The sequence below is a fragment of the Carassius auratus genome, chromosome 44, assembly GCF_003368295.1.
Source record: "Carassius auratus strain Wakin chromosome 44, ASM336829v1, whole genome shotgun sequence".
Lineage (NCBI taxonomy): Eukaryota > Metazoa > Chordata > Actinopteri > Cypriniformes > Cyprinidae > Carassius > Carassius auratus.
Window position 1 is genome coordinate 9604794 of NC_039286.1, and position 25245 is coordinate 9630038.

At 36.0% G+C, this 25245-nt stretch overlaps 1 protein-coding gene across 3 annotated transcripts in view; it reads right to left on the reverse strand.

The window, feature by feature from the left end:
• LOC113062414 (chromodomain-helicase-DNA-binding protein 4-like) overlaps positions 1-24614 on the reverse strand; it is a 31946-nt gene extending 7332 nt beyond the window's left edge. The window contains exons 1-31 of one of the 3 annotated variants that reach the window (XM_026232248.1): positions 24371-24614; positions 23854-23969; positions 21823-21941; positions 16638-16865; positions 16415-16533; positions 14260-14516; positions 13770-13894; positions 13432-13567; positions 12202-12371; positions 11823-12056; positions 10472-10675; positions 10136-10347; positions 9911-10042; positions 9059-9158; positions 8756-8947; positions 7414-7614; positions 7189-7326; positions 6940-7061; positions 6421-6594; positions 6203-6344; positions 5962-6093; positions 4602-4719; positions 4376-4500; positions 4145-4237; positions 3926-4064; positions 3663-3832; positions 2764-2941; positions 1959-2045; positions 1779-1870; positions 1559-1692; positions 153-297 (exon numbers count right to left, since the gene is read on the reverse strand). In XM_026232248.1, the coding sequence (XP_026088033.1) occupies positions 153-297; positions 1559-1692; positions 1779-1870; positions 1959-2045; positions 2764-2941; positions 3663-3832; positions 3926-4064; positions 4145-4237; positions 4376-4500; positions 4602-4719; positions 5962-6093; positions 6203-6344; positions 6421-6594; positions 6940-7061; positions 7189-7326; positions 7414-7614; positions 8756-8947; positions 9059-9158; positions 9911-10042; positions 10136-10347; positions 10472-10675; positions 11823-12056; positions 12202-12371; positions 13432-13567; positions 13770-13894; positions 14260-14516; positions 16415-16533; positions 16638-16865; positions 21823-21941; positions 23854-23899 (4464 nt within the window). In that variant the 5' untranslated portion in view covers positions 23900-23969; positions 24371-24614. The remainder of the gene's footprint in view (positions 1-152; positions 298-1558; positions 1693-1778; positions 1871-1958; positions 2046-2763; positions 2942-3662; positions 3833-3925; positions 4065-4144; positions 4238-4375; positions 4501-4601; positions 4720-5961; positions 6094-6202; positions 6345-6420; positions 6595-6939; positions 7062-7188; positions 7327-7413; positions 7615-8755; positions 8948-9058; positions 9159-9910; positions 10043-10135; positions 10348-10471; positions 10676-11822; positions 12057-12201; positions 12372-13431; positions 13568-13769; positions 13895-14259; positions 14517-16414; positions 16534-16637; positions 16866-21822; positions 21942-23853; positions 23970-24370) is intronic. The other 2 variants (XM_026232247.1, XM_026232246.1) reach the window with 2 other exon arrangements.
• Positions 24615-25245: the final 631 nt, after the last annotated feature.

A 25245-nucleotide genomic window follows, 5' to 3' on the forward strand; every position in this document is an offset into this window, starting at 1 on the left:
AAACAGGAGGTTATCCAAACACCAACAGTTAGACATCTGTGCAAAATGGATTTTGCTATTCGTGCATCTCACAAATTTCACAGAATCGGTTTGTAAACTTCACGGCTTTCGTACTGCATGTTATATACAATAATAATGCTTCACTCTTTTACCTTCTTTCTGATCAACGACATCACACCGATACGAGTAAGGACGTGCTGCCGTGACAGTCCCTCCCGGGGAACGCCATCAGCAAAGCTTTCAGCTCCATCTGCGCCGGGCTCACACAAATGCCGCATAAAGAGTGAGACGTAAGCCCTGAGAGAAAGAAGACACGGACAACAGCATTAAAACCAGGTCATAGATCCAAGACACACAAGGTATGAATAATTATTTATGTATTGTGTATGTGTTCTATGTATTTATTTTTCTAGGAGCCTTATGGTTAGAGATAAATGTCTTATCTGTTATCTCTTATGCTTACCAATTCTGCATTTATAATGTTCAAAAATACAGTAAAAAAAGAAATATTGTAAAATATTACTACAATTTAAAGTAACAACTTCTATTTGAATTTTTTTTTAAATGTGATGCAGAGCTGAATTTTTAATCAGCCATTACTCCAGACTTCAGTTTGATCAATTTAATGCATCTTTTCTAAAAGAAAGAAAACAAAAGAAAGAAAAAAAAACCCAACAAATATTACAAAACTTTTTCAACAATTTCTTCACTTCTGCGTCAGACAATGCACGTTAGCGAGTACCATGATGCATGATTGTGAATTCCTCTGCTTATAAACAAGGCTCAGTGCATGCCAGAATTCTGGCACCTGCATCACACACGCGTGACTGACCAGAAGAGAAGAAATTGTTGTATAAAGTCATAATTGTTGTTTTCTTTGCACACAAAATGTACTCTTGTAGCTTTATAAAATTAAGGCTGAACTGAACCACCGATGTCACATGGACTATTTTTTAACAATGTTCTTATAACTTTCTGGTCCTTGAACATGTCAGTTCCGTTGTTGTCTCTGCAGGGTTAGAAGATATCTTGGATTTCATCAAAAATCTTAATTTGTGTTCTGAAGATAAGAGGAGAGTAATAAATGACAACTTTCATTTTTGGGTGAACTATCCCTTTAAATATTTGTAATCTGGTCACAACCTTAAAGGTGCTGTATGTGGGATTGACACCGAGTGGTTGAACCAGGTATTGCAGTCCAAATTCAAAATATTGTTGAGGTTTTTTTTTTCACCCGGCCCCTCCTTCTCAGATTGATGACACAAACATGAACGAGCAGACTTGATGATGAATTAAATTAAATGTGTTTTCCGCCGACTGGCAACCCGGAGTGGCGAAATACAATTGGGTAAACTGGTTACACAAATTAAAACAATGACAGACATTCCGGGCCAGAACACTCATTTTCAAAGGCGATTAACTGACTGTAGCATCATTTTTTTTTTTTTTTTTCAGATAAACAAGTGTTAACTAAGCATGTTTCTTAAATATCTGCAAACATATGGTATTTTTTGGTCTATATAATATCATTATGGTAGTTAACTTAAATGAAACTCACTTGAACTCCCTCTCTGATTTGCCACGCAAGTCTCTGACCAGCCACTGGGTTGTGAAGGCGTCCTGAGGCGGCATCCCATAACGCATCACTGCGTTCAGGAAGGCCTTCCTCTGACGAGCATTGAAACCCAACACCTGCCAAATCCAAACAAAGTTTTAGTAAGTTAAACTAAAAACACGCGAGTTTAAGAAAACCAAAATCCCAGGTATCCTTCAGTCACCTCAATGTTGCCGCTCACTCTGGCCAGCAGGGGGGGCAGGGGTTTGTCTCTGTCATTTCGAAGGCCTTTCCTGTTGGGTCGTCGTGAATTGGCTGCAAGACGATAGTGAAAAATTGCACTCAGTTTTATTTTTGGGACTTTTTAAAATCCTGTGTTCAATCATTGTCATGCCAGTTTCACCTTCTGTTCGTTCGTCAAAGTCCTCGTCTCCTTCCTCTGAAGCAACAGAATAATCTGATTGGCCATCAGATTGATCATCTTGCCAGTCTGTAACGAAACAAAAAAGATTAACAAACTTGGAAGCACTTCTTAATGGTTAAGTAGAAATGTAGCAAAGCACCCCGAGCCGGCTGAAAATTGATAAATATATGTGGCGATTCAAGTCGGTGTTGGGACTAGTTCAGACTACATGACTTTAAATGTTGGCAGATTGCTGTGTTTTTCAGATTACAAGATTTACGGTCTGTCTTGAAAACATTGTGGTGTTCATTATCATGAATTTGCACTCTCATTCAGCCCATCTGCTGGTTTTGTTTCATTCACATGTTTTATGCTGCACAATTTCATTTTGTTTTTGCTTCAAATATCGAAATTATACTATAGACTGCTCATTGTGCATGTATGCAGCATATTTGTTAATATCTTATATTTGTTTGGCAAAACAAATTTGTTTAAAATGAAGAGATTTATTTTATTTGCATTTATTTATTATATTTTTGGGTTTGCTTTACAATTTCTACATAGTTTTGTTATCTGACATTTTTCAGTTTCACAAAGAAATGTGTAGTTTTTTGTGTGAGAGATAATAAAAGAAATCTCATCATGCAAAAAAAGAAAATGTGAGGAAATCATATTGTGAAATCAGTATTGCGAATCGTTTAGCATCTTGAGTTGGGTTAATTGTTACATCCCTACGGTTTATATTAACCGGGACAAAACACTTCAAAAGTGGTTCATAGTTTAATAGTGTTAGCACATCTCTCACCTCTGTCCTCCTGAGAGCCGTCGTTGTAGTTGACCTGTTTGCGGATTCGCTTGCCCTTGCCCAGATTACGAGCCAAATCCTCCTGCTGCTGCTCATAATGGTGTCTGAGCAGTTTCTCCCAGTAATCTGGATCCACACTTTCCTCCTGCTTGATGATCTCCCTCTGAACTTCCTCTTCCTGAAGGAGAAGACAGGAAACAGTGAAAAAGAGCAAGAGATGGTAAAAAAATGACATCTATAACTGTATTATTGAAGACCAATTATGAGACTGGACTAAACTACAATTACTGAACATTGAAATATTGCAACACTACAATATAAATAGTATTAAAATAAATGAAATAAGCTATTAATATTGTAATATTTCACCATAAAATAAAAAGTATTTAACAAAAAATTTTGTAAAACCCGTAAAATTACAATTCAAATTTATGGCCATCTTATTTGTAGTTTCATTTTCAAAGATTAATACAATTGTATTACTATTGTAATATTTCACTGTAAAAATAATTCAGGTATTTAAGAAAATTACAATAAAGGTGATGCATTTTTTTCATTTTTAAAATGATTACACATTAGAAACATTAAATCCCAATTTATATTTATATTGTAACATTTCACTGTAAAACAAAATATATAAAAATTTTAATTAAAACCATTAAGCTTTAGTTTCAGTGGAAACCAGCAGCTGACTTTAAAGTTTCTCTCGTTTACAAGCACAGGTTTATAAATGTTTCTCTTTTTGAAGATGGTTGGAACATGTTGCATTCCCAAAAGCACATTATAAGCGACACAAAGCCGCACCACGTTTTTCTTATATTTTGATTAATCGCACAATCCTACAGCCTGCTGTTATCCCACAGGTCCAGCAGCCAACAGTGCTCTTCACTGGCACTCACCGCTTCCTCCTCATCCTTGACCACATACTGAGCCACTTTGAAGGAGCTGAGATATTCGTTCATGCTCTGGAGCTCAGTGTCATCTGTGGCATCCTGGTTACGATCCAGCAGCCGGTCGATGGCTTTGTCATCATAGTGAATCACGCTGCTGTCCTCTTCTTTATTCTCTCCTTAACAGACAAACACAACCATTTCCGATTTTAGTTCCTTGGATGAGAAACCGTATTAGAATAAATTAAAGTGTCTTGTAACCCAAGGCACACCTTCTCCCTCGTCTTTGAAGAGCTCCTCTGTACCAAACTTGAGAATGTCATCCAGCTCCTGTTTGGACATCGAACCGGTCTTTGAGCCCAATCCAGGACGCACAACCAAGTGAGTCAACATCATCTTCTTCTTGGCCACCTGGAGATAATAAAATAAAGCCATTCAGTTTAGACAGTGTTGGCAAAAACATTCTGTTTCACAGAAGAACTGTAGTGTACCTGAGTAATTCTCTCTTCAACAGAGGCTTTGGTCACGAAGCGGTAGATCATCACCTTTTTGTTTTGACCAATCCTGTGAGCTCTGCTAAAGGCCTACAAAGAGAAAACGGAACAAAAATCACAATGAAAAACACTTGAGCTTTTGGAAAAAAAGTAATCTTGTCAAGTCAGATCTTACTGATTTCTAGCAGGTTATCCACATGTTAAACATCAGCTGATGCCTGATCTCACCTGAATGTCATTGTGAGGGTTCCAGTCTGAGTCGTAGATGACGACCGTGTCTGCAGTCGCCAGGTTGATACCCAATCCACCGGCTCTGGTCGACAGCAGGAAAACAAACTGGGGAGCACCAGGAGCTAGAGTGAAAAACAAAATTCATTATGGCACTCAGAAATGGATTTTATATGGAGAACAAATGAACAAACCACATCATTACATAGCAAACATCTGAACTCACCATTGAAACGGTCGATGGCTTCCTGTCTCATGCCTCCTGTGATGCTTCCATCAATACGCTCATATTTGTAGCCCTCATTCTCCAGGAAGTCTTCCAGCAGGTCCAACATTTTGGTCATCTAGGGAAGAGAGACAAAACATCTCAAACACCTGCTGTGCATTATAGGTGCTTTTGTAATTAAAGAATTTGAGAATTTTACTTGATTAAAACATCAATAACCATAAATTGGGAAGCACTGAACTTGGCCATGACAAATTTTCACACGATAATTATTTTGATTTAATAGCATTCAGTGTAAGCGGCGACTGATTATATATTAATGTTGTGCCAGATGAGGCTCGCGCAGCCTGAGTGAGAGAGAGTGACTCAAAACAAAATTGCGCAACAGTACACACAAAGAAATGTAACATTGATTTAGTAGTTCAATAAACAAAATGTTACAATTAAGCGACTTTTTAGAGTAAATTTAGAGTGAATTTAGAGAATTTAGAGACAGTATTGACAGTTTTTGCAAACAAAAATAGTTCCAATCAAAGTCACAGCAGAATGGTTGCCTCAGAGTAACACATTGATGTTCGTTACTGAATGAATCCACGGATTTGAAATCAATGATTCAGTGACCTATTCATAAAGACAGTCACTTGCCTCGTTTCTAAATGAATCAGGCATTTGAACAAATCGGTTGAATGAATGACTAAATGATTCACTCCTTTAACCAGTCATTTGCAGCCACCTATTGCTGGTTTAGTTTCATATTTCATGTATCATTCATAGCATTTTCCCAACATTTCTTATTTGTATGTTGAAAAAAATTATTTAAAACGATGTTTTCCCTTATCACATTATTTATGTATACATATGCAATTAGTAAATTGTGGTGTAAATGCATTTATGGCACCTCATCTTCATCAATACATCTAATGCCACTTCAGATGCAGCTTCTGTTTCCTCTGCAGTGGAAAGATGCTGTTTGTTGACACAGATTTCATTTGAATGGTAACAAATCTACAATTTCTTAAAATTCTAACTGAATTAATTGACAATGTAAGAATTTGATGTGAAAGATATATTTAATAGGTTTAGGGAAAAAAGGCCAGTTACAATCAGTAGGAAATTACATCCGTTTTGTTATATACAGTAACTCATTTCAACCTCTTTCCAGTCACAGATCACTTTATTTTGAGAGTTGTTTATAGTTCTTAGAAAGAAAATCGTAATCGGCAGGTCACACTTACAAAAAAAAAAAATAATAATAATAATAATAGTAAAAATTTGAATCAGCCAAGAAAGCTGCAACCGGTGCATCTCTACATAAAAGGTAAATGAATCCCAAGTAACTGAATAAATAAATCTTGTTTACCTGAGAGAAAATGAGCACTCGGTGTCCGCCCTCCTTGAGTTTACGCAGCATCTTCTGCAGTAGCATCAGTTTGCCAGAGGCTTTAGTCAGGGTGCTGCCCTCATACATCCCATTGGGTATCTTGGCAGCTTCCTGTTTCACACAGCCAATCGAGTAACCAATTTACTCACACATCACATAATATGACATATGTTATTGTTCTATTATTAAAGGTACAGAAAGAGATAAAAGTGGACTGTACCATAGCAGCAACGGGGAAAAGATAGGGATGATTACAGCACTTCTTGAGATCCATGACGACGTTCAGTAGAGAAACCTGGTTTCCTCCGCTACGAGTATTCAGAGCCTCGAAATTGCGGGTCAGGATGAACTTGTAATATTTCCTGGATTCACAGATAAATGATTTAGAAACTCTGTCCTGTAACCTACTTCTCAGTGCACTCCTCATCACATACTCACTTCTGCATGGGGCTGAGCTCGACTCGGAGGATAAGCTCGGTTTTGGAAGGCATGTGCTTGAACACGTCGGCTTTGAGTCTCCTGAGCATGTGTGGTCCCAGCATGTCGTGAAGCTTTTTGATTTGGTCCTCCTTAGCAATGTCGGCAAATTCCTCCAAGAAACCCTCAAGATTACTGCAGAATGAGAGATTGTGTTATTTTATGTCTGCAGATGCCCAGGGGGCAACCAGAGGCTGCTAAAGGGTTTCATTTAAAATGTATTTATATATTAAAAAAAAAAAATTGTTGAACATGTCGAAAAAAAATACCACCACATATTTTTGGTCATTTTTCTTTCTCAGCCAAAAAAGAAGACAATTTTATATATATATATATATATATATATATATCTATTATTATCTAATATCATGACTATACAGGTATATACACACAGTATTTCAAGACTGAAAAAACTATCTTTTTAAAGTTTCTCACAAGTTCCTGCATGATTGTTGGATTTGAAATGAATCAGAAACGCACCTGAATCTCTCTGGTGTGAGGAAGTTGAGCAGATGGAAAAGCTCTTCTAAGTTGTTCTGTAGAGGAGTTCCAGTCAACAACAACTTGTGCTGCAGCGGGTAGTTGTTGAGCACCCTGAAAAACTACATAAAAATTGTGCAAATGTTTATTACATAGTGGTTTGAGGTTTTAATGTTTTGCTGTGGTATTTTAAATACATTGTCAGTCTACATCATACTTGAATTATTACATAATCTATGTGGGTCTCACCTTTGACTGATTATTCTTCAGTCTGTGGGCCTCATCAACGACCAAACAAGCCCAGTCGATGGAGCCCAGAACAGCCGTGTCGATAGTGATCAGCTCATAGGAGGTCAAGAGAACATGGAACTTCACCGAGGCTTCTTTCTGCGTGATCAAGAGGAAACAATCACTCATAAATGGATTCAAGTGTCTTGAGACTCTTCAATGGAAAGAATCAGAGTTCTCACTTACCTTCATCCTAGAGGGTTTCTTGCCACCGCGGATGGCATTGTTCTCAAAGGAGAACTCGTTTTCTCTGATGACAGCCCTGCTGTCCTTATCACCGACGTATGTGACGACATACATACCCGGAGCCCACATTTCAAACTCTCGCTCCCAGTTAATGATGGTGGACAGGGGGGCACTCACCAGGAATGGACCCTTCGAGTGACCCTGGGGAACGAAGACACCAGCACTTTAAAACTGAAGAGAGGATATGCTGTATGAAGGTAGTATTGAATTTTTACATAACTTACAAAATATAAAATATATTATTTCGCACTAAGCATTGTATGAAAATATACACTATTTAAAAAAATACCATTATATAAAATATTTGGGATCAGTAAGATTTTTTTTAGAATTTTTTTTTTTTAATATTTTATTCAGCAAGGATGAATTAAATGGCTTCTAGGGCAGCACAATTATGACAATTGTTGATCATTCCCTTTAAATTGTAACTGTGATTATTAATTACGATTACATTGAATGATGTTTATACCATTGTTTGATGCAACTGCATGCCGTATTTTTATCTGAAAACAAACAAGCTGAAAACACACTGAAAAAGTGCTTTTCTATAGTATTGAGCCCTCAAATGTCAAATATACATCGGATTGGTTTCTTCTTTAAATTATATAAAAAAATATGAATGGTATGCTATACTAAAACAATTGAAAAACACTTAAGATAATATGTAGAGAGAAATAAAACATAGCTAAGCGTGCAGAATAACATTAGTGGACTTTAAACAATTAATTGCAACTTTGAACGATTATGTAATTGTGGCATCCATGTGATTAATTGTGCTGCCCTATCCAGAAGTGTTAGGGAAAGTCATTTGTAATTTTACAAAAAAATGTTTTTTAATAAATGCTGTTCTTTTGAACTTTCTATTCATCATAGAATCCTGAAAATAAAATGATCACAGTTTTTCACAAAAATATTAAACTGTTTTCAACTTTGATCATAGTAAGAAATCTTTCTTGTGCACCAAATATTAGAGAGACTTCTGAAGAAACAAATGACACCGAAGTTCCCCATCAAAGTAATACATTACATTATAAAATAGATTCATATATATACATATATATTCAAATATATATACATACTTTAAATTCTCAAACTGTCACAATATTACTATTTTTACTGTATTTTTTAGCAAATAAATAAGACTTTCTTCAAAGATATAATAAATTTTTTTTTTTTTCTTGTTTTTTAACAGTAGTGTGGTTATTCTTTGATAACGAAGATTAATGAAGCTCATCGTATTTTAATTATTTGGTCAGTTCCATAAAAAACATAAACTGCACACCTCTTTATACAGTGAATAGAGGAAAACAGCAGTCTGAACGGTTTTTCCCAGACCCATCTCGTCTGCCAGGATGGTGTCGGTTCCCTGAGCCCAGGAGAAGCGGAGCCAGTTGAGCCCCTCCATCTGGTACGGATGCAAGGTCCCGCCTGTGGCGTCCAGGTAATCTGGCTGCCGCTCAAACTTAATAGTGGGCTACAGGAGAAGAAGAAATGGATTTCAGCCATTGTTGAGCAAGTGAACGGTGCAGCTAGGTCTAATAGGTGATGTGTTTTGTGTAGGATGAAAACAATGCAGCTGACTTACATCCACGACAGGGTTCTCTGGAGGTCGGTCCAGTTTTCGCACCTTTCCTTTGACTTTAATTTTCTTTCCTGGTTTACCTTCATCACCCATCATCAACTCCCTTTAAGAAAACAAAAACAGATGAACCTGATGCGCATGTGCTGATGAGCGTCTATGTACCTACAGATTACACATTTCTCTCTTAATTCATTAAAGAAATTTTATAAATCTTTAAATTTTGTATAGCTTTTACTACCTTTAAAAGGCCTTTTAGCATACTAATGTAATAAAGGATGTTTTAGCAGAAATTAGGGTTATTGGTAACTAAAATTATTAAAACACATTTGTTATTTCAAACTTTGTGAAAATCTAGAACTAAATGGAAATTAGAAAATGGCAAGTAACTGAAATAAGTTTAAGTTGAAGCACTAAAAGTACTACTAATAATATAATATTAAATAGTAATAATAATAATAATTAGTGATATAACAAAATTACAAAAGCACAAAAAATATATAAATGCCTATTTAAAATAATATAAACTATAATCATATTTTTTTTATACATTTTATCTATACAGTAATATAAAAAATTTAAAATGACTAAAGACAAACAAACAAAAAAAATCACTAAAACTAAAATTAAAATAAAATCTTAAAAACATAAAAATAAAATCTTATTTAAAAGTGTAATAGAAACTATAATGGTACACAAACAATACTAAAATCACACTGTCAGGGATTGCAAAAATTGTTATTTAAAAGAGAATACACATAAAACAGCATTATGTTACTTCACATTATTTTGAAGTTAAATGCTTTCTGAATGCGGTTTTGTGTGTTCTTTAACAGTAGCGTCCATGCACATGTATACCTGTGGTTCCAGTACTGCAGTTTGTAGGTGTCATACTCTGGTAGATCCATATCATCTGCCTCCCAGGTGGCCTGATCATAAGTTAAATCCCTCCACTTGATGAGGTAGTGACAGTTATTCTTCTTATCCACACTGAGAAGAATAAAACACAACAAATGCGACGTGAGCAAAGCCAGGAAACTGACCAAATCATTTCAAATCTAAAGTTCTTGAAGCTCATCTCACCTATGGTTCAGGATACGGTGAATCATCATCCACTCCATCTTGATGCCGAAGCGGTAGTACTTCTCCTCCATCCGAGCATAGGTGGGGTCTTTTTTCTTCCTCTTGTCGCTCTTTTCCTCGTCTCCCTCAACACCAAAGTCTACGGGTTGGGGGTCGTCCATGTCATTCTTACGCTGGTAGTTTCTGAACATTACCTGACAGTGCATCTCCAGCTAGAGAGCGCAAGAGAAGGTGTGGACCAAAATTAGGACCGAGTTAACTAACTGAGTGTAAATTCAGCCAGGAGCTGGATTCAAAATTGCATTTTAAGGCGTCAGTAAGAAGCAGTGCTGGTACCTGCAGCTCAGAAACCCAGGAGCAGTGCCAGTAGGACATATTATGCCATTTAACGAAGAACTCCCTCTCAGGGCGACCAGCTAATGGCATGGGGTTAGGAGCATCAGCGGGGAGGTCACTGGGCCGAGGCACAGGGGTCGGAGGAGGAGGTTCACTCCAGCGCCAGGTCAGAATCTTCTGCACCTTACCTTTCATAGTAGGGCACTGGAGGGAAAACAATATCAGTATAAATTATTTCACAGTATACATTATTATCAATAATAGAAATCAATGGTTAACTAATTAAGTCTAAATATATTGGACTCAAATGGATAATATCCATACATTATTATTACCAACAGTCTTACATTTCTTACTCCCTTTTAAATTATCAATCAAAGCTAGGTTATTTGTACATATATGAATCCCAATTATTTATATACAACATTTATGTTAAATATAAATTCAGTTATATCTTAATATTTAAAGTCATTTTTGTAAATTAGTAATCCTATGTAAATAATTAATAATTATATTTATTATGCACGTATATTATATAAAAAATGCATATGTATAAATTAAGCCATTTTCGGTTTTTGGCCAAAAGAGAAAAATGGTCAAAAATGAGAGCCGAAAAAGCCACTCCACTCTTGCACCACTCATGCTCCCCGGAAAAGTCCACTCAAAAAAAAAAAAAAAAAAACTATATACACTTCATAGTTTAAATTACACATAGACTCTTATTAAAGCAACTGTATTAAAGTTCTTCAGTCAAGACCTGCAAGTGATTTTTCTCTTTGTGTTTAGTTGTTTTACCCAAAAACTAAAGTTCTGTCATCATTTGTTCTCCAGTTGTTTTAAGCCTAAATGAGTTTATTTCTTCTGTTAAACATAAAGGTTACTGTATGTGGGTAACCAAACCGTTGCTGGACCCCACAGACTTCCATAGTGTGCATGCGCTTCATGTGTACACGCTCAGGAAAGGCGCATGTCAGAACAGCACACAAATGAAATGTTAAACCGGCAAGGTTTTAAAGCACATGCAAATAATGTACTTTTGTGACTGCAAATAAGTGCAGTGTCCCGTGAGTGTATCTCTACCGCTGAGTTAATATTTGATGTGAATGTATGTTGCGTTGTACCATATACTGAGACTAGGGCGGAACAATTAATTAAGCATGATTAGTGTACAAGTTAAGTACATCAAAAATAGATTTTTATGTCAAGTCTCCGACATGAATTTTGCTGCAGTAACATTAATGATAAGTCATTTAACTGATCAGTCAAATATGACATTTCTTGAAAACTGACAGTAACACACGTGGCCTCAGACCTTTAAGCCTGTTTACAAGTTGTAACGCAGTTGACTCACGGTGCAGCGAGGGCAAATCCATTCTCCGTTGGGAATCTCGGGCAGGGGTGGGTTCAGGCAGTGGATGTGGTATGACGAAGGGCAGGAGTCACAGCACAGCAGTTCTCCACCGTCCTTACACACCCTGCAGAACTCCATGTGATGGTCGTCTTCTTCTGCCTCACCAACCACCTCGTTCTCCTCCTCACCGTCTGATGCATCCTCACGAGCCTCCCACTGGATGCCCATCTTCTCCTAAAAGAGGGAGAGATGATGCTGAGTACAGTGGCACATCAGGGCTTCATATTCAGCTCTTTGGACAAAACCAAACATTTTACAGGAGGCAAGTGCTGCAGTTTTATATTGAACAGATGTGGAGATTCAGAGTTGGTTCACTCACACAGTGTGGGCAGCTCCAGGTGCCCTCTGGTGCCTTCTCCATATCAGGGTCCAAGCAGACCATGTGATAAGCTCGTGGACAGGTGTCACAGAGAATGATCTCTCCTCCCTGCTGACAGACCTCACAGTAATCCTGATGATCCGTCTCGTATCCATCACCATCATCATCACCTAGCAGAGCAGGAGAAAGGACAGTTCAACGACTGATAGAAGGACCCTATGATTTCAGTGATGTGAAAAACAAGGACAGAATAGTGGAATCCAGTCATTTAAAAAAAAAAATGAATTTAACATATTGCAAAATGTCACTTCACTTTATCACTGTATACTATTGTATAGCAGAATGTACTTCTCGAAATATTTTAAATTATGTCAACTTTTTCTTTAGTTTTGATTGCAATTTTTTTTTCATTTGATTATGTTTTTTATTATAGGAATTATTCAATTGGTAATGTTATGTCTTCATTTGATTCCCACTATTTTTGATTATAATTATTTATTAAATCATAAAGACAGAATTAGAACATAAGAAAAAAATCTTGGCATTAAACTTTTTTTTTTTACTTAAATTGTTAAACCATACAAGTTTCATGATTTAAATTAGATGTTATTTTAATTTAACCATTAAAGCAATCTTAAAGCAATCAAACAATCCAGAAAAACTGTGATGCAAAAGAAATCCAGAAAAAAATGTAATTGGAAAAACGATTAAAAAAATTCAGGGAGAGCATGCAACAAACTTAGCAGAGGTGAAAGTAGCGTCTTTAGGCAAGTCATCTGTGCCGATTTCTTAATAATAAAGGCTTTTCATTTACAAGATTGCCATGATCTTTCTGTAGTTTTCCTTTGATGGACGGTGATAAACCCTGGACCAGAGAGCATCTTGACCCGGAGAAGCACCCTCTACTATTGGACTTAGTTTGAAAAAATGTAACTTGACAACTTTTTTTAACTGATTTCATAAGGCTCTATGATAGTAATGTGCCTCAAATGCACTTGTATTTTTAGGGGAGGATATCTAATTTCAAGAACACTTGGAACGCTCTAGGCTTTCCAAATATTCCTCAGGGTTTCAGTATGTACCAGATACAATATTTTACTTACTAAATAGTCTTTGGTCCCTTAAGTTGTTCTCTGAAGGGATTATGACAGACATAAGGTCTAACCTTGGCCTGTTTAAGCCTAATAATATTTCACAAGCACTGATAGACAGAGAACACAAGATCCTCACCTTTTTTCGTCTTCTTTTTGGGCTTCTTTTTAGTGCTGCTGCGACTACTGCGGCTATTTGATCCATTGGAAACAGACACACTGTTCATACTGCCATCATCGAAGTCACTGTCCACGTCAACATCATCCTCTTCACTCTAAAACAGAGAATTTGAAATAAAAAGAAGAGAGAAATACAGTCTGATAAATGACCAGAAAATGACTTGGATGTCTTTAGTGAGATACTAGGTCTAAAATTAGAAAAGATAAGAAAATACTATTTCATGGAAAAAGGTTAAAGGATGAGTGCAAAGACAAGCTGGAGAAAAGGAAGGGGGAAAGTAGAACTGAAGTCCTTACAGATGAGCGTTTCCTTTTGCTGCTGAAGCCTCCTAGTTTGATCTTCAGAGGAGCAACCTTTTTGGTCTTCACCTTCTTCTCTTGAGGTTTGGGTGCAGGTTTGGACTTCTTGCGTGCATTGGGCCCTGAAATGCACATGACTTAGCATTAGCTTCCCATGAAGCAAGCAAAAAATGAGTGGCTATTCCTACATCAAAGATAAAGGCTGTTAGCATGTAAAATCATATAAAGTATCTTGTTTCATTGGATTTGTGAAGAATCATGTGACACTGAAGACTGGAGTAATGCTGCTTAAAATTAAACTTTGAGTCACAGGAATAAATTACATTTGAAAAATTATTAAACAGAAAACCGCCATTTAAATTGTAATAACATTTCACACAAACGTCAGTGCTGGGGAAAACAGCTGCTTCGCAGGCAGTTACTCACGTGGTGAAAAACCAAATCATAAAAAGACAAATTAAAAGAAGTGAAACAACTTGGCCCTCACCCTTGCCCTCTTTTGTCTTGGCCTTGCGTATGGGAGCTGCTGGTGTGGGCTCGGCACTGATTTGGGCTGTGGGCGCTGTGACTGGACTTTCTTCTGCAGCTTCAACTGATACAGAGGCACTAGCGGCCGCCAGGGCTGTGGTGGCAGCAGCCGAACCCCGAAGAGGGTTGTTCGTGCTGAACTCCCTCCACTTCGCTCCCAGAACCATCATCATTTTGGAAACGGCAATTTTGGGGTTCTTGGCGGCGATCAGAGGCCTGTGAGATTGTAGGGGGATGATGTAAGCTTCTTAAAATATGTGACAAAGCAGCTCTAAAAAAGACAGTGTCTTTATTCAGCTCAAGTCAGTATAGTGTTGAGTTGACTTAGTTCAGTTCAATAACTGAGTGAAGTTCATAAACTATGAAACATTCAGCTTAAAAAGCATAAGACAATGGTGTCATTTTTCAGCTCTAGCTCAAGTTTTGTTCTCATCCGATAGTGTCACTTAGAGTCAAATCAGTAATATAGTTCACCCAAATGGTAGCCATTGAATTCCATAGTATTTTCCCCCATATTATAAGTCAATGGCTACCGTCGACAGTATGGTTACCAACATTCTTCAAAATATCTTTAGTGTACAACAGAAAAAATAAACTCATAAAGGTTTGGAACAACTTTAGGGTGAGTAAATGACAATGAAACCTTTTTTGGTGAACTATCCCTTTAAGTGTTTTTTTAAACTCCAACTACGCAAGCCAATGGTGACAGTAGAAAGCAAAAAACAACAGCAACCGTTAAAAGCAGAAACCACACTGCGGGTGCTTTACTCGCATTTGCAACTAAAAATAGATGTGTGTGTGAAATATAAAATATATTTAGGAGCACGTGTGCGAATAATGCGAAAACCCTCCATGTGATTTTTTTGTCACAACTTCAATAAATTAAAATGGTATAAGTGGTTAAATCTTAATGATAATTTTAAGATGTCATATCTTGGCGATGGAAAGACATAAATCCCCATAAAGCCTATTTATTATTAAACTTCAAAAGTATATGAGTTAATTTTTAAAAAGTGCACTGCATGTTGAAGTGTCTATAGGCGGCGCTGTTGTGTGTTTATTAGTAATTAATGTTGTTTAATTCATAGTAAACTATTGTAGTTTCTGGCTGGGATGCTTTCCCACAGGAAGAAAAGTCCAAGAACATTAATTGACAAATATAATTTTTACTAGTAGCAGTAAAAATCTGTGTCCCATTCGCTAAGAAAGACACTATATGAGAAAGCAAGGAGAACTCTACCATTTAAATGCTGAAATTTTGGATAATTTACGCTGCATATTAATGCATTACATGAGTATTTCATTAAATGTAATAGTAGCCTATGTTATTATAATTAATTTTAACAAATAAAGATATTGTTAAAACTAGCAGTGTCAAAATTAGCGCATTAATGCAGGCGATTAATTGTTTCAGTTTAACGTGTTAAAAATATTTAATGTAATTAACACGGGCGGGTTTAGGGTTGGCCACCCGATTCACAACTGCTGATTCTGTCACTTTTTCTTTTAACAGGAAGTGCATTTTTTCTGTTGCAGAACAGGAGATGTTTCAGACACGTGCTCCACTTTAATTCAGCGCCAGGCGCGAAATAATATGCAAGTATATGCAATGTCATGGTCAGTTCAGTCATGAAGTTACCAAAAAGGCTATTAAAGCTGCCTTAAAACTGTGCATGCATGCAATATATATAACCCTTTACTGTTCATTTGTTTTTCTCCTTGTTTCTTTGGAAAGAAAATCCATGTCCACTTATTTACACGTCTCTGTATACGTGGAATAAACAAATCTGTTACAGTTGACATTTTATACTAAGGTAATAATATATACCGTCATACCGTCCAGTCCTAACCGCAAGTATATTTCAAACCTGTGGGAAGCACTGGGTTTATTGGATCACTGTTGCTGTGATCGAATGCAAAAGGCAGATTATCATCCCACCGACACACACATCATCAGAGATGTCTGGTTTGTTTGAAAAGTTGTGAGGGGACATGGATGATGTTGTGCACAGCTAAATCACTTATAATAAACACTGCAATATTATTGCGTGTTTTGATAGTGAATCTACAATAAAAACATTCAATGACTTGTAATGTGGGTAATGCACTCATACCTGACGAACTGACTGAAGGCTTTGTAGTTGGTCAGAGTCCTATAGTCTTCCTCAGTGAAGACATGATCGATGTCCTCCATACCCCAGGTATCCAAAAGCTGAGAGGAACTTTTTGGCTCCTTTAAATCAATTCAGAAAAGCACTTCTTATAGAACTGAGTGATTCAATTTGTATTTATTTTAACATGTAGTTCATTTAGCTGCCAAATCCCATATGAACTCACAGCATCGTCATCATCCTCGTCTTCCTCTTCCTCAGGTTCCCTCCGTTTGGAAGCTGCTGAGATTCTGTCGGCACCAGAGCTGCTTCTTTTCTTGTCCTTTGTGGTGCTGGCTCTTTTCTTCTTTTTCCTTCCAGGTGTGTAGTCGCTACCCTCGCTATCTGAATGGTCTTCTTCACCATCGTCCAAATCAGGGCCTTCCACTGGCTCCGGAGAACTGATGGCGATATCCTGGAGGACACATTGGACATTCATTTGATCAGATTTGGATGCTGGTAAAATCACTAGCCCATTCTCCAAAACAAGATTTTAGGTTAAGATTTATATTAAATTTACAATACTATTCAAAAGGTTTGAATTTAGTAAGATTTGTTAAAGCATTTAATTAAATGAAAGACCTTTATAATGTTACAAGGATTTTTATTTTACATAAATGCTATTCTTTTGAAATTTATATTCAAAGATTCCTGAAAAAGATGCCTGTTTTTTTTTTTTTTTTTTTTTTTACTCTTTAGTTTATTTAAAACATGTTCTTCAATTGGATGCACAAATGCAGTGGCAAGTGCTGTATAAATTCATATTAAAGGGCAAATGAAACATGAGTATGCAATGTAGTAGTTATGTCATCAATTAAGTCATGGAGTTAGCAAAGAGGCACTTAAAGCTGCCTTAAAACTGTTCATGTATGTAAGAATTTGTTATACATGACCCTGTACCACAAAACCAGTCATAAGGGTCAATTTTGCAGAATTGAGATTCATACAGCATATAAAAACTGAATAAATAAGCTTTCTTTTGTTGTAAGGTTTGTTAGAATCAGACAATATTTGGCCGAGATGCAACTATTTGAAAATTTGGAAAAAATATCTAAATATGAAGAAAATCACCTTTAAAGTTGTCCAAATAAAGTTCAAAAATTAAGTTTTTATATTTAAGGTAGGAAAATTACAAAATATCTTCATGGAACATGATCTTTACTTAATATCGTAATGATTTTTGGTATTAAAGGTACAGGTTGTAGGACCTGCCACTAGAGGGCGCACTACCAAAACAATAACAATTGCGTGGTTTGATGACACTAGGAAGGAGCGTGGAATGATGGGATTTGTTGTCTTCTACCCAACCGCTGACGGCCATCAATCAGACGCAAAGATAAATCATGGATTTAACACAAGTTTAACGATTTGCACGAGTAGATTACAAACAAAATCAATGCAAAGACGCGATCAAACTATGGATCAGACGAGTCCTCACGTGGGTCTAGAGATGCCATGCCCCTCGTTTTGCCGTTTATGCCCCATAATATTAATCTTGTTGATCGTTATAATAACATATTTATGTAAAGATACGAATCAAAACAACTCAAACAAAACGAGATCGGCATCTCTATCTAGTTGAAGCTTGTCACAAAGCAACTTCCGCATTTGTCCACGACACTGTTGTCATGTGGTTTCTACGTCAGTAAAGGTGGTAACAAAGGATAACTAAAGTCATTGACAGGCAACTGCACTGCCCCGTGTTACTGTTTATAATGGGAATTTTCTCATGATTTACAAGTAGTTGAAAACATTAGAGATATTGTTAATAATCAGCTGGACAAAATATATAACACTAGCCTAGTGGTTTTTGGATATTTTACTGCAAATATCTTGCAAATTGTACCTTTAAAGAAAAATCAATAATTTTGATCCATACAATGTTTTTTTTGCCTATTGCCAAATATATACCTCAGCGACTAAAGACTGGTTTTGTGCTACAGGTTTCCATATTTGAGTCAGATTTAAGAACACGTCTGTGAAATGTAGTGGTTTTCAAAACTGTCCTGGAGGACCAGCACTGTCTCACTCATCTAACACACCCAATTCAACTCGTCAGCTCATTAGTAGAGACTTTAAGAGCTGAAGTGGATCAGAAAATATAAAGAACTGTGAGAAAATGTGATGCATGTCTTGTCTTCAGTCATAAAAACATATGCCACTAATAGGTATGTAATGATTCACTTAACTCATGACTCAATTTGATTCACGATTTTGATTTTACAATTCGATTCCCAAATTATTGTATTTTTTTTACAAAATGAGATTTAAGACAAATTATAAATTAAATGTGTCCTTTTATTATTGCTTTGACGAAATGCTGCACGTTACTTTGTGAAATTGAAGTATAACACTGTAATAATATATTTATATAGAACTTATTATTGCTCTTTTGCTGGCTTTGATTGCTTCTGTTGTCCTTATTTGTAAGTCACTTTTTTATAAAATCGTCTGCTAAATATTTTTTATATATATATATATAAATGTGAATAAAACTATATTGAAAGCCCCAAATCAAATAATTAACACAAATAAAAGAAATATCTTTATATAAACAAAATAAGCTTTGTCTGTGCTCTTTCCATTTAAAATTAGAGGCAACCACTGCAATTTAATCATGATCCAAACAAAGCTGCTGCATACATGCAACATGAGCAGGTTTTAATCGAAATTAGATTGTATAACTGCAAAAATTGTAAGCAAAAACAGAAAGGTTTGACTTCAGTTTTGTGAAGCATGAAAAAGAAACGGCAAACCAGCTGAACAAGATGCAGATTCACTCTCTTCCAGCAGGTGGCGCTTAAAGAGTGTCCTTAGTTTCCACTGTAAACAAAGCAGCGCTGCACTTATGAACTTTAATATGCATTATACAGAAGTATGATGAAAAAAAAAAACCAAGTTCCTATCAGACATACATTCATAAACTACTACACCCAACTGAATAGCGATTTGTTTAGCAACTCAACTGATTTGAATAGTCACATATTTGAATCGATTTTCTACTGGCTTGCGGTTTATTGTTAAATCCCTAGCCACTCAACAAATATTAAAAAACTATCTATGTTGTTTCTACATTAATCTGAAGATTAAATGTGAAAATATTGCAATATATATTTAAAAACTTTAATGTTAGGTGGAATAAATCACAATAAACACGAAGAATCAGACAATGCTGTAAAAATCAGAGGTAAAATACAATATAAATACTGTTCAGTTTCTTGCACAGAGAGATCATTTTGTGTCTTTACACAGCAATGTATCGTCACGAGCTGCAGTGTTTAATTTGGTTTTGTCTGTGTATGTTTTATGACTCTCAAAACCGCGATTCCTATCCAATTATAATAGACAATAGAACCTAGTGATGTTGTCTTCACAGGATGGTTTGCGGTAAAAGTGGCTGTCTGATTGACTTTGCCATATCAGTGCGGCTCCCATGAAAAAAATAAAAAAATAAATAGTGAAGACCTCTGACAGTCTTACAAACTGTATCCAGTATGATAAGAATATTATGTAACATTTTCACTGTTTACAATGGCAGGGTTTGCCATCTTGTCTTTTGGCTTGTTGTTTCTGATTGCACTTTAAAACCCTTTCGAGTCGATTAACGCATATATGCGTTTTGAGTCATTTTCTCCTGATAACCCCGAAAAAAACTTAAATTACACTCTCAATTTTAATTGATTGAATTATGAGAGGCTCATTATGCAGCTGTGTAAATCACAATGATATTCATGATAGTTGACGCCTACTCACATAGGACTTTTACCAACAAAAAGTGTCTTCGAAAATTTAAATCAATATATTGTTTTCTGTGAATGAGTAAACACGATGATTTTCACATAATTTACAAAGAAAAATTCTAGGCTACAAGCTCCAGTTCTCAACAGTCCCGGGAACCAATGTTATGTATGTGTTTTATGGCCTTATTCAAGTGATTTAACATTTTTAGTTTTTCACTAACCATGCATACATTTTTTTTTCTCAAAAATACAATCATGTACATGCATGCAATTTCACATATTATTATAGCCCAGTTTGTGCTGATTACAGTGATATAAGACTTTACCCATTAAGATTAGGACCTGGGACTCGGTTAAAAAAATTAATCTAATTAATTAGAAGCTTTGTAATTAATTAATCGAAATTAATCACATTTTAATTGCATATAAATATTTGACCTGAGAACAGTGAGAAGTAATTTTTTTTTACATGGATTTATAGTATACCATTGAATAATGACTGAATACATAAGCTTAAGCAACAAAATATTGTTTATCTTTGTTCAACCAAGTCTAGCAGACCAGTGCAATTTTTGCCATGAAGTGTAGCAATAGCATATTTAGAAACAATTTAGAAATAGTATATTTCAGAAATTCAGGTAGCTTATAGGTGCTGGAACCTTCTGTAAAGTGTTTTTTAAGTAATACACAATACTGTCAATTACATTCACAACATTGGAAACACTGACTATTAGAAAACATCTCTCGGTTGCTTCAGAGGCCATAACATACTAAGTCCAACTCTCAATAACCTTGGCCAAAACAATAAAGAGTTTAACATAAACTGTTGCACCAGCAAAATAATACATAGTTCAACATAAAGTGTAAAGTCCACGCTAGCTGCTATATGTTTTGCATTGAGGTGATACTTGAGGCTCGATGTGCTGCAGTGATATGCGAACGCTAGTTGGTGCTTCAGTATTATCGGTCTGCCGAAACTCAACCAGTGAGAAACGTTCCGCAGTGCAAAAATAAGTTATTAAAAATGCGGGAAAATTGTTTCTGCAATTAATTAATCTTAATTAACGCGTTATTTTTTGTGTAATTAATTAATCTCAATTAACGCGTTAAAGTCCCGGCCCTAATTTAGATATTTATAAGAAACTGAAAAAAGCACAAATATCAGGCCATGACAAAACTTCTCCAGGCCCCAAAAATACCCTTAGACTCCAGAGGGTTAACCCCAAGGGGGAAATCCAGATCAAATCCCAGAGGGTAAAATCAAGTTAAAACTTGTTTTGAGCAATTTCTCTGTCATCAGAATACTGAATAATATTGTAAATGTGATTTTTTTGTGTGAAAAAAAATCAAGGATTTTATTTTTTTTTTTAGCCTATATCGCCCAGCCCTAGTTTAAATAACTCAGAATGCATGAAATAGCATTAGAACCCCTCTTTAATGAAGCAGCTAAAAAAATTTAATAATGTACCTTTGGTATTAATAGTCATTAGGACATGCTATCCCATTTGAGACAGTAGCTAAATTGTTCTGTTTCTCATTAAGACACCGTGGGGGAGGTTTCTAATAAATAACACAAGAACAGTGAATACTGCAAACAATATCCACACACATGCTCACAGAAAAGGCACTTACCTCTCTCCGTGAGCGGTTTCTCTTGCTGCCTTTGCTCTCGCGGCTTTTTTTGGCTTTCTTCTTCTTTTTCACCTTTGGGGCATCATTTTCTGACAACTCCTCGTCCAGGTCATCATCGTCTGCAGAAAACAAAAACAATTTTATTAAATAATCTAATTTATTTAACAAATTATTTAGATTTTAATAAATGTTATATTCTTTTTTATTTATATTAATAGTTTTTTTTATCATTTAATAAATACATTTCATAATTATCTGAATGGTGTTTTTGAATTATTAATATTTTTCCTTTAATAAATTACATTTTTCCCAGTCATTCAGATAAGTTTCATTGGCTTCATATTAATAAAAAAATATGCTTGCCCACATTGCACTGAGAGAGAAATACCTACTTGATTTAATATTTTAAACAAAAAAAATTAGTTGAAGATTTTGTCTATATATTCAATATATTCATTATGAACTTTCTACTGATTTGCATCATTTTCAGGCCTGGTAAAAGGTGTAAAAGTAAAATAAATAAATAAAATAAAACTCATGAACCCTGTAATTAGGAAAAGAGCAGCTCAGATTGATCTTATCAAACATTAATGCCATTCGTTGACATTTACATTTAATCTAATAATAGGAGAGCAAAGGATTAGTCATCTTCAAATCTACTTTAGTCATTTGATCTGAGTTGGTTGAAAATCATCTGGGGCATTTTATGTTAAGAAATGATGTCAATTAGGCTACCATCTCACAGATATACAGGAAGTATTAAAATGACAGCAAAATCACACATGTAAGTGGCCTGAGCATTATAATCAGATACAATATTAGTTATTTTTGGTAGCAGGTTTGCAAATACTGAACCTAAGGACAAAGTTGCATGATAGCACTTATTTTACAATCTCTGTTTAGAAAAGTCACACAGCACTGTTGTTGTTGTTATTATGATTATTCTGTCAGTCTAAATTTTCCTATGGACGACATTAATCTGATAAGATCTTAATGGACTTGCCTCAAACTGTTTATGAAAACAATATACTGGCTTTTCTCCAGGTACCACAGTATATTATCTCACTGAGTTGAATAACCACCAAATATACTACATTACTGGCACAAAACACATTTGAAATCATAATTCCCCTTTTCAAAATAATCTTACATTCTGTATTACATAATCAGTCAGACAAAAATACAAAAACACAATGAGTATTTTGCTCCATTCGACACACCGAATGACGGGCAAAACCCCCCTTTAACCATTTCCCTGAAAAAACTGGCGTCACATCCGATTCCTGCACATGCTGGAGTGCAAAATCAAAATATTACAAATAAAATCGACGGTTACGGTTATTTCACAGACTAAATATAACAAATATTGCGCTTGAACAACACAGGCCGACAAGCGCGCGAGCAGCCAGAGCGCGAGGGACACGAAAAATCCTCGCGCGTCAAACTCTCACGCGATTGTTACCGGTAGGCCGCTAAGCACCGAAGCCGGTACAACAACAACATAACACATCTAATGTTACTATAAAATCATTACTACTGCTTAATAAGCTCTCCGTTTTGCTTAAATTTACGTTCTGTGGCATTTCTGCCAAATATGAAGGCGTATTATTTGAGTGCGACGGTAGAAATGGTATGAAAGTTACGTTAACGACGGTTAGCCGCGTAAAAAAACGGCAACACAAAGCGCTGCCGGAAAAACAACAACAGTGTCTATTTGGATGATAAAAGGTAAAGTATTCAAACGTATAAGGTGAATTTCTCATTTAAATTACTATTCCAGTTCACTGGGTAAAGAAATATCTAGAATCAATCCAGCTTGTGGTTTCGTTAGTCGTTACTAGCAACTGCTTCGTCGAATAAATGAAGTTTCACACCAATAAACTCCAACGAATAACATTGAATACGTGACAGATAATCCGTTTAAACATTAAACGTGTCTACATTTAATCTATATATACGATAAACAACACCAACACCGACCAATCGAGTGGAGTTGACCCGCGTCAGCAAACGTAACGTTAGATATTTTACCTTGCATCATAGACCGATGTTCAAAATCGTCCTCGCTGCCGGACATATTGTTGATTACAGCAGCTAGAGAGGATTGTGGACACTCGTGTGCCGATTTTCGCCTCCTCTGGTGCCTTCTTGAAGCCGGGGGAGGCAGAAAATAAATGAACAAAACAAACGGAAGTTAATAGTCACGGTAGCATGCTGATCATAGTGGTTACTCCATGCCAAGGGAGAAAAACCCCGAAATGCGTGAAAATATATCTAACAATAGGGGACAAATAGCATTTAGTTTAATGCAACTGAAAAAAAGCATGCTTAAACTTTAAAATACAAGTTAATTTTACATTTAATGGACAAATGTGGCATAATGTGAGTGAGGCATTAGCTAAGCAGGCTAGTAATGCTAACCTGGCAAAGTCTCCATAACTTTTAAGATTCCTTTAATTTTACATGCATTAAACGATGTCATAAATAGTATGATTTAATGAAAACATAAGTAGATTTAATGTAATACAATGTCAGAAATCGTACTCACACAACTTGACCTGTTCCCTTTTTCAAACAAACACTGAGCTAATTCAATCTAAGATGTCCCCACGTTGTATTGGCTCCTTTTCATCAGCACTTAAAACAGTTTGTAATATCCCTGTTTCTAATAAGTAGTAAAAGTGTATCCGGATTATTTTATTGATATATTTTTCTCCTTAGCTGTAGGATGCACACAACGTCGCAGTTTCTCCTTCTGCCACTTACACCCTTTGCATAGACACAAAGAGATCAGGGGCCAGACATCCCATAATAATCTCCCTCCCCATATTCACACATACACATACATACAGACATCCACCCCTCCCCCACGCACATAGTTACCTTGCAACATACAGACCATAATAACCACCCCCCCAACAACCAAAGACAGACCCTCTCTTCCCCATTCCACCATGCCCTTAGCAACAGTTGCCATGGAAACAGCCTACCCCTCCCACCTCAGTTAACATCCCATAATAATAAACATAGTCACTGACATCCCACAATAATCATAACTCCGAAAATAGAATGAACAGGAACTGAGCCGGAAGTGAGAGAGGGTAAAAAAAAAAAAAAAGTCGATTAGCAGCTCCTCGCCAAACTGCTTCCTTATTATAGTTCTGTATTTACAGTAGACATATGTGAGCGTATAAAACGGCATAAACAATTCAAACTTAATGGCATTTTAGAACTCTACTATTTAGTAGCACATGCAACCAACTTTGGTTAGTGGTCCAAGAATGAGTTTAAAAAGCAGATAATACACTCTTAAAACTAAAGGCTATTTATTGGCATTGATGGCTCCATGAGAAATGTGTAGCATTCCATGGAACTTTTTCATTCCACAGAAGGTTTTTATAGTGGAAAATGGTTCTTTAGATT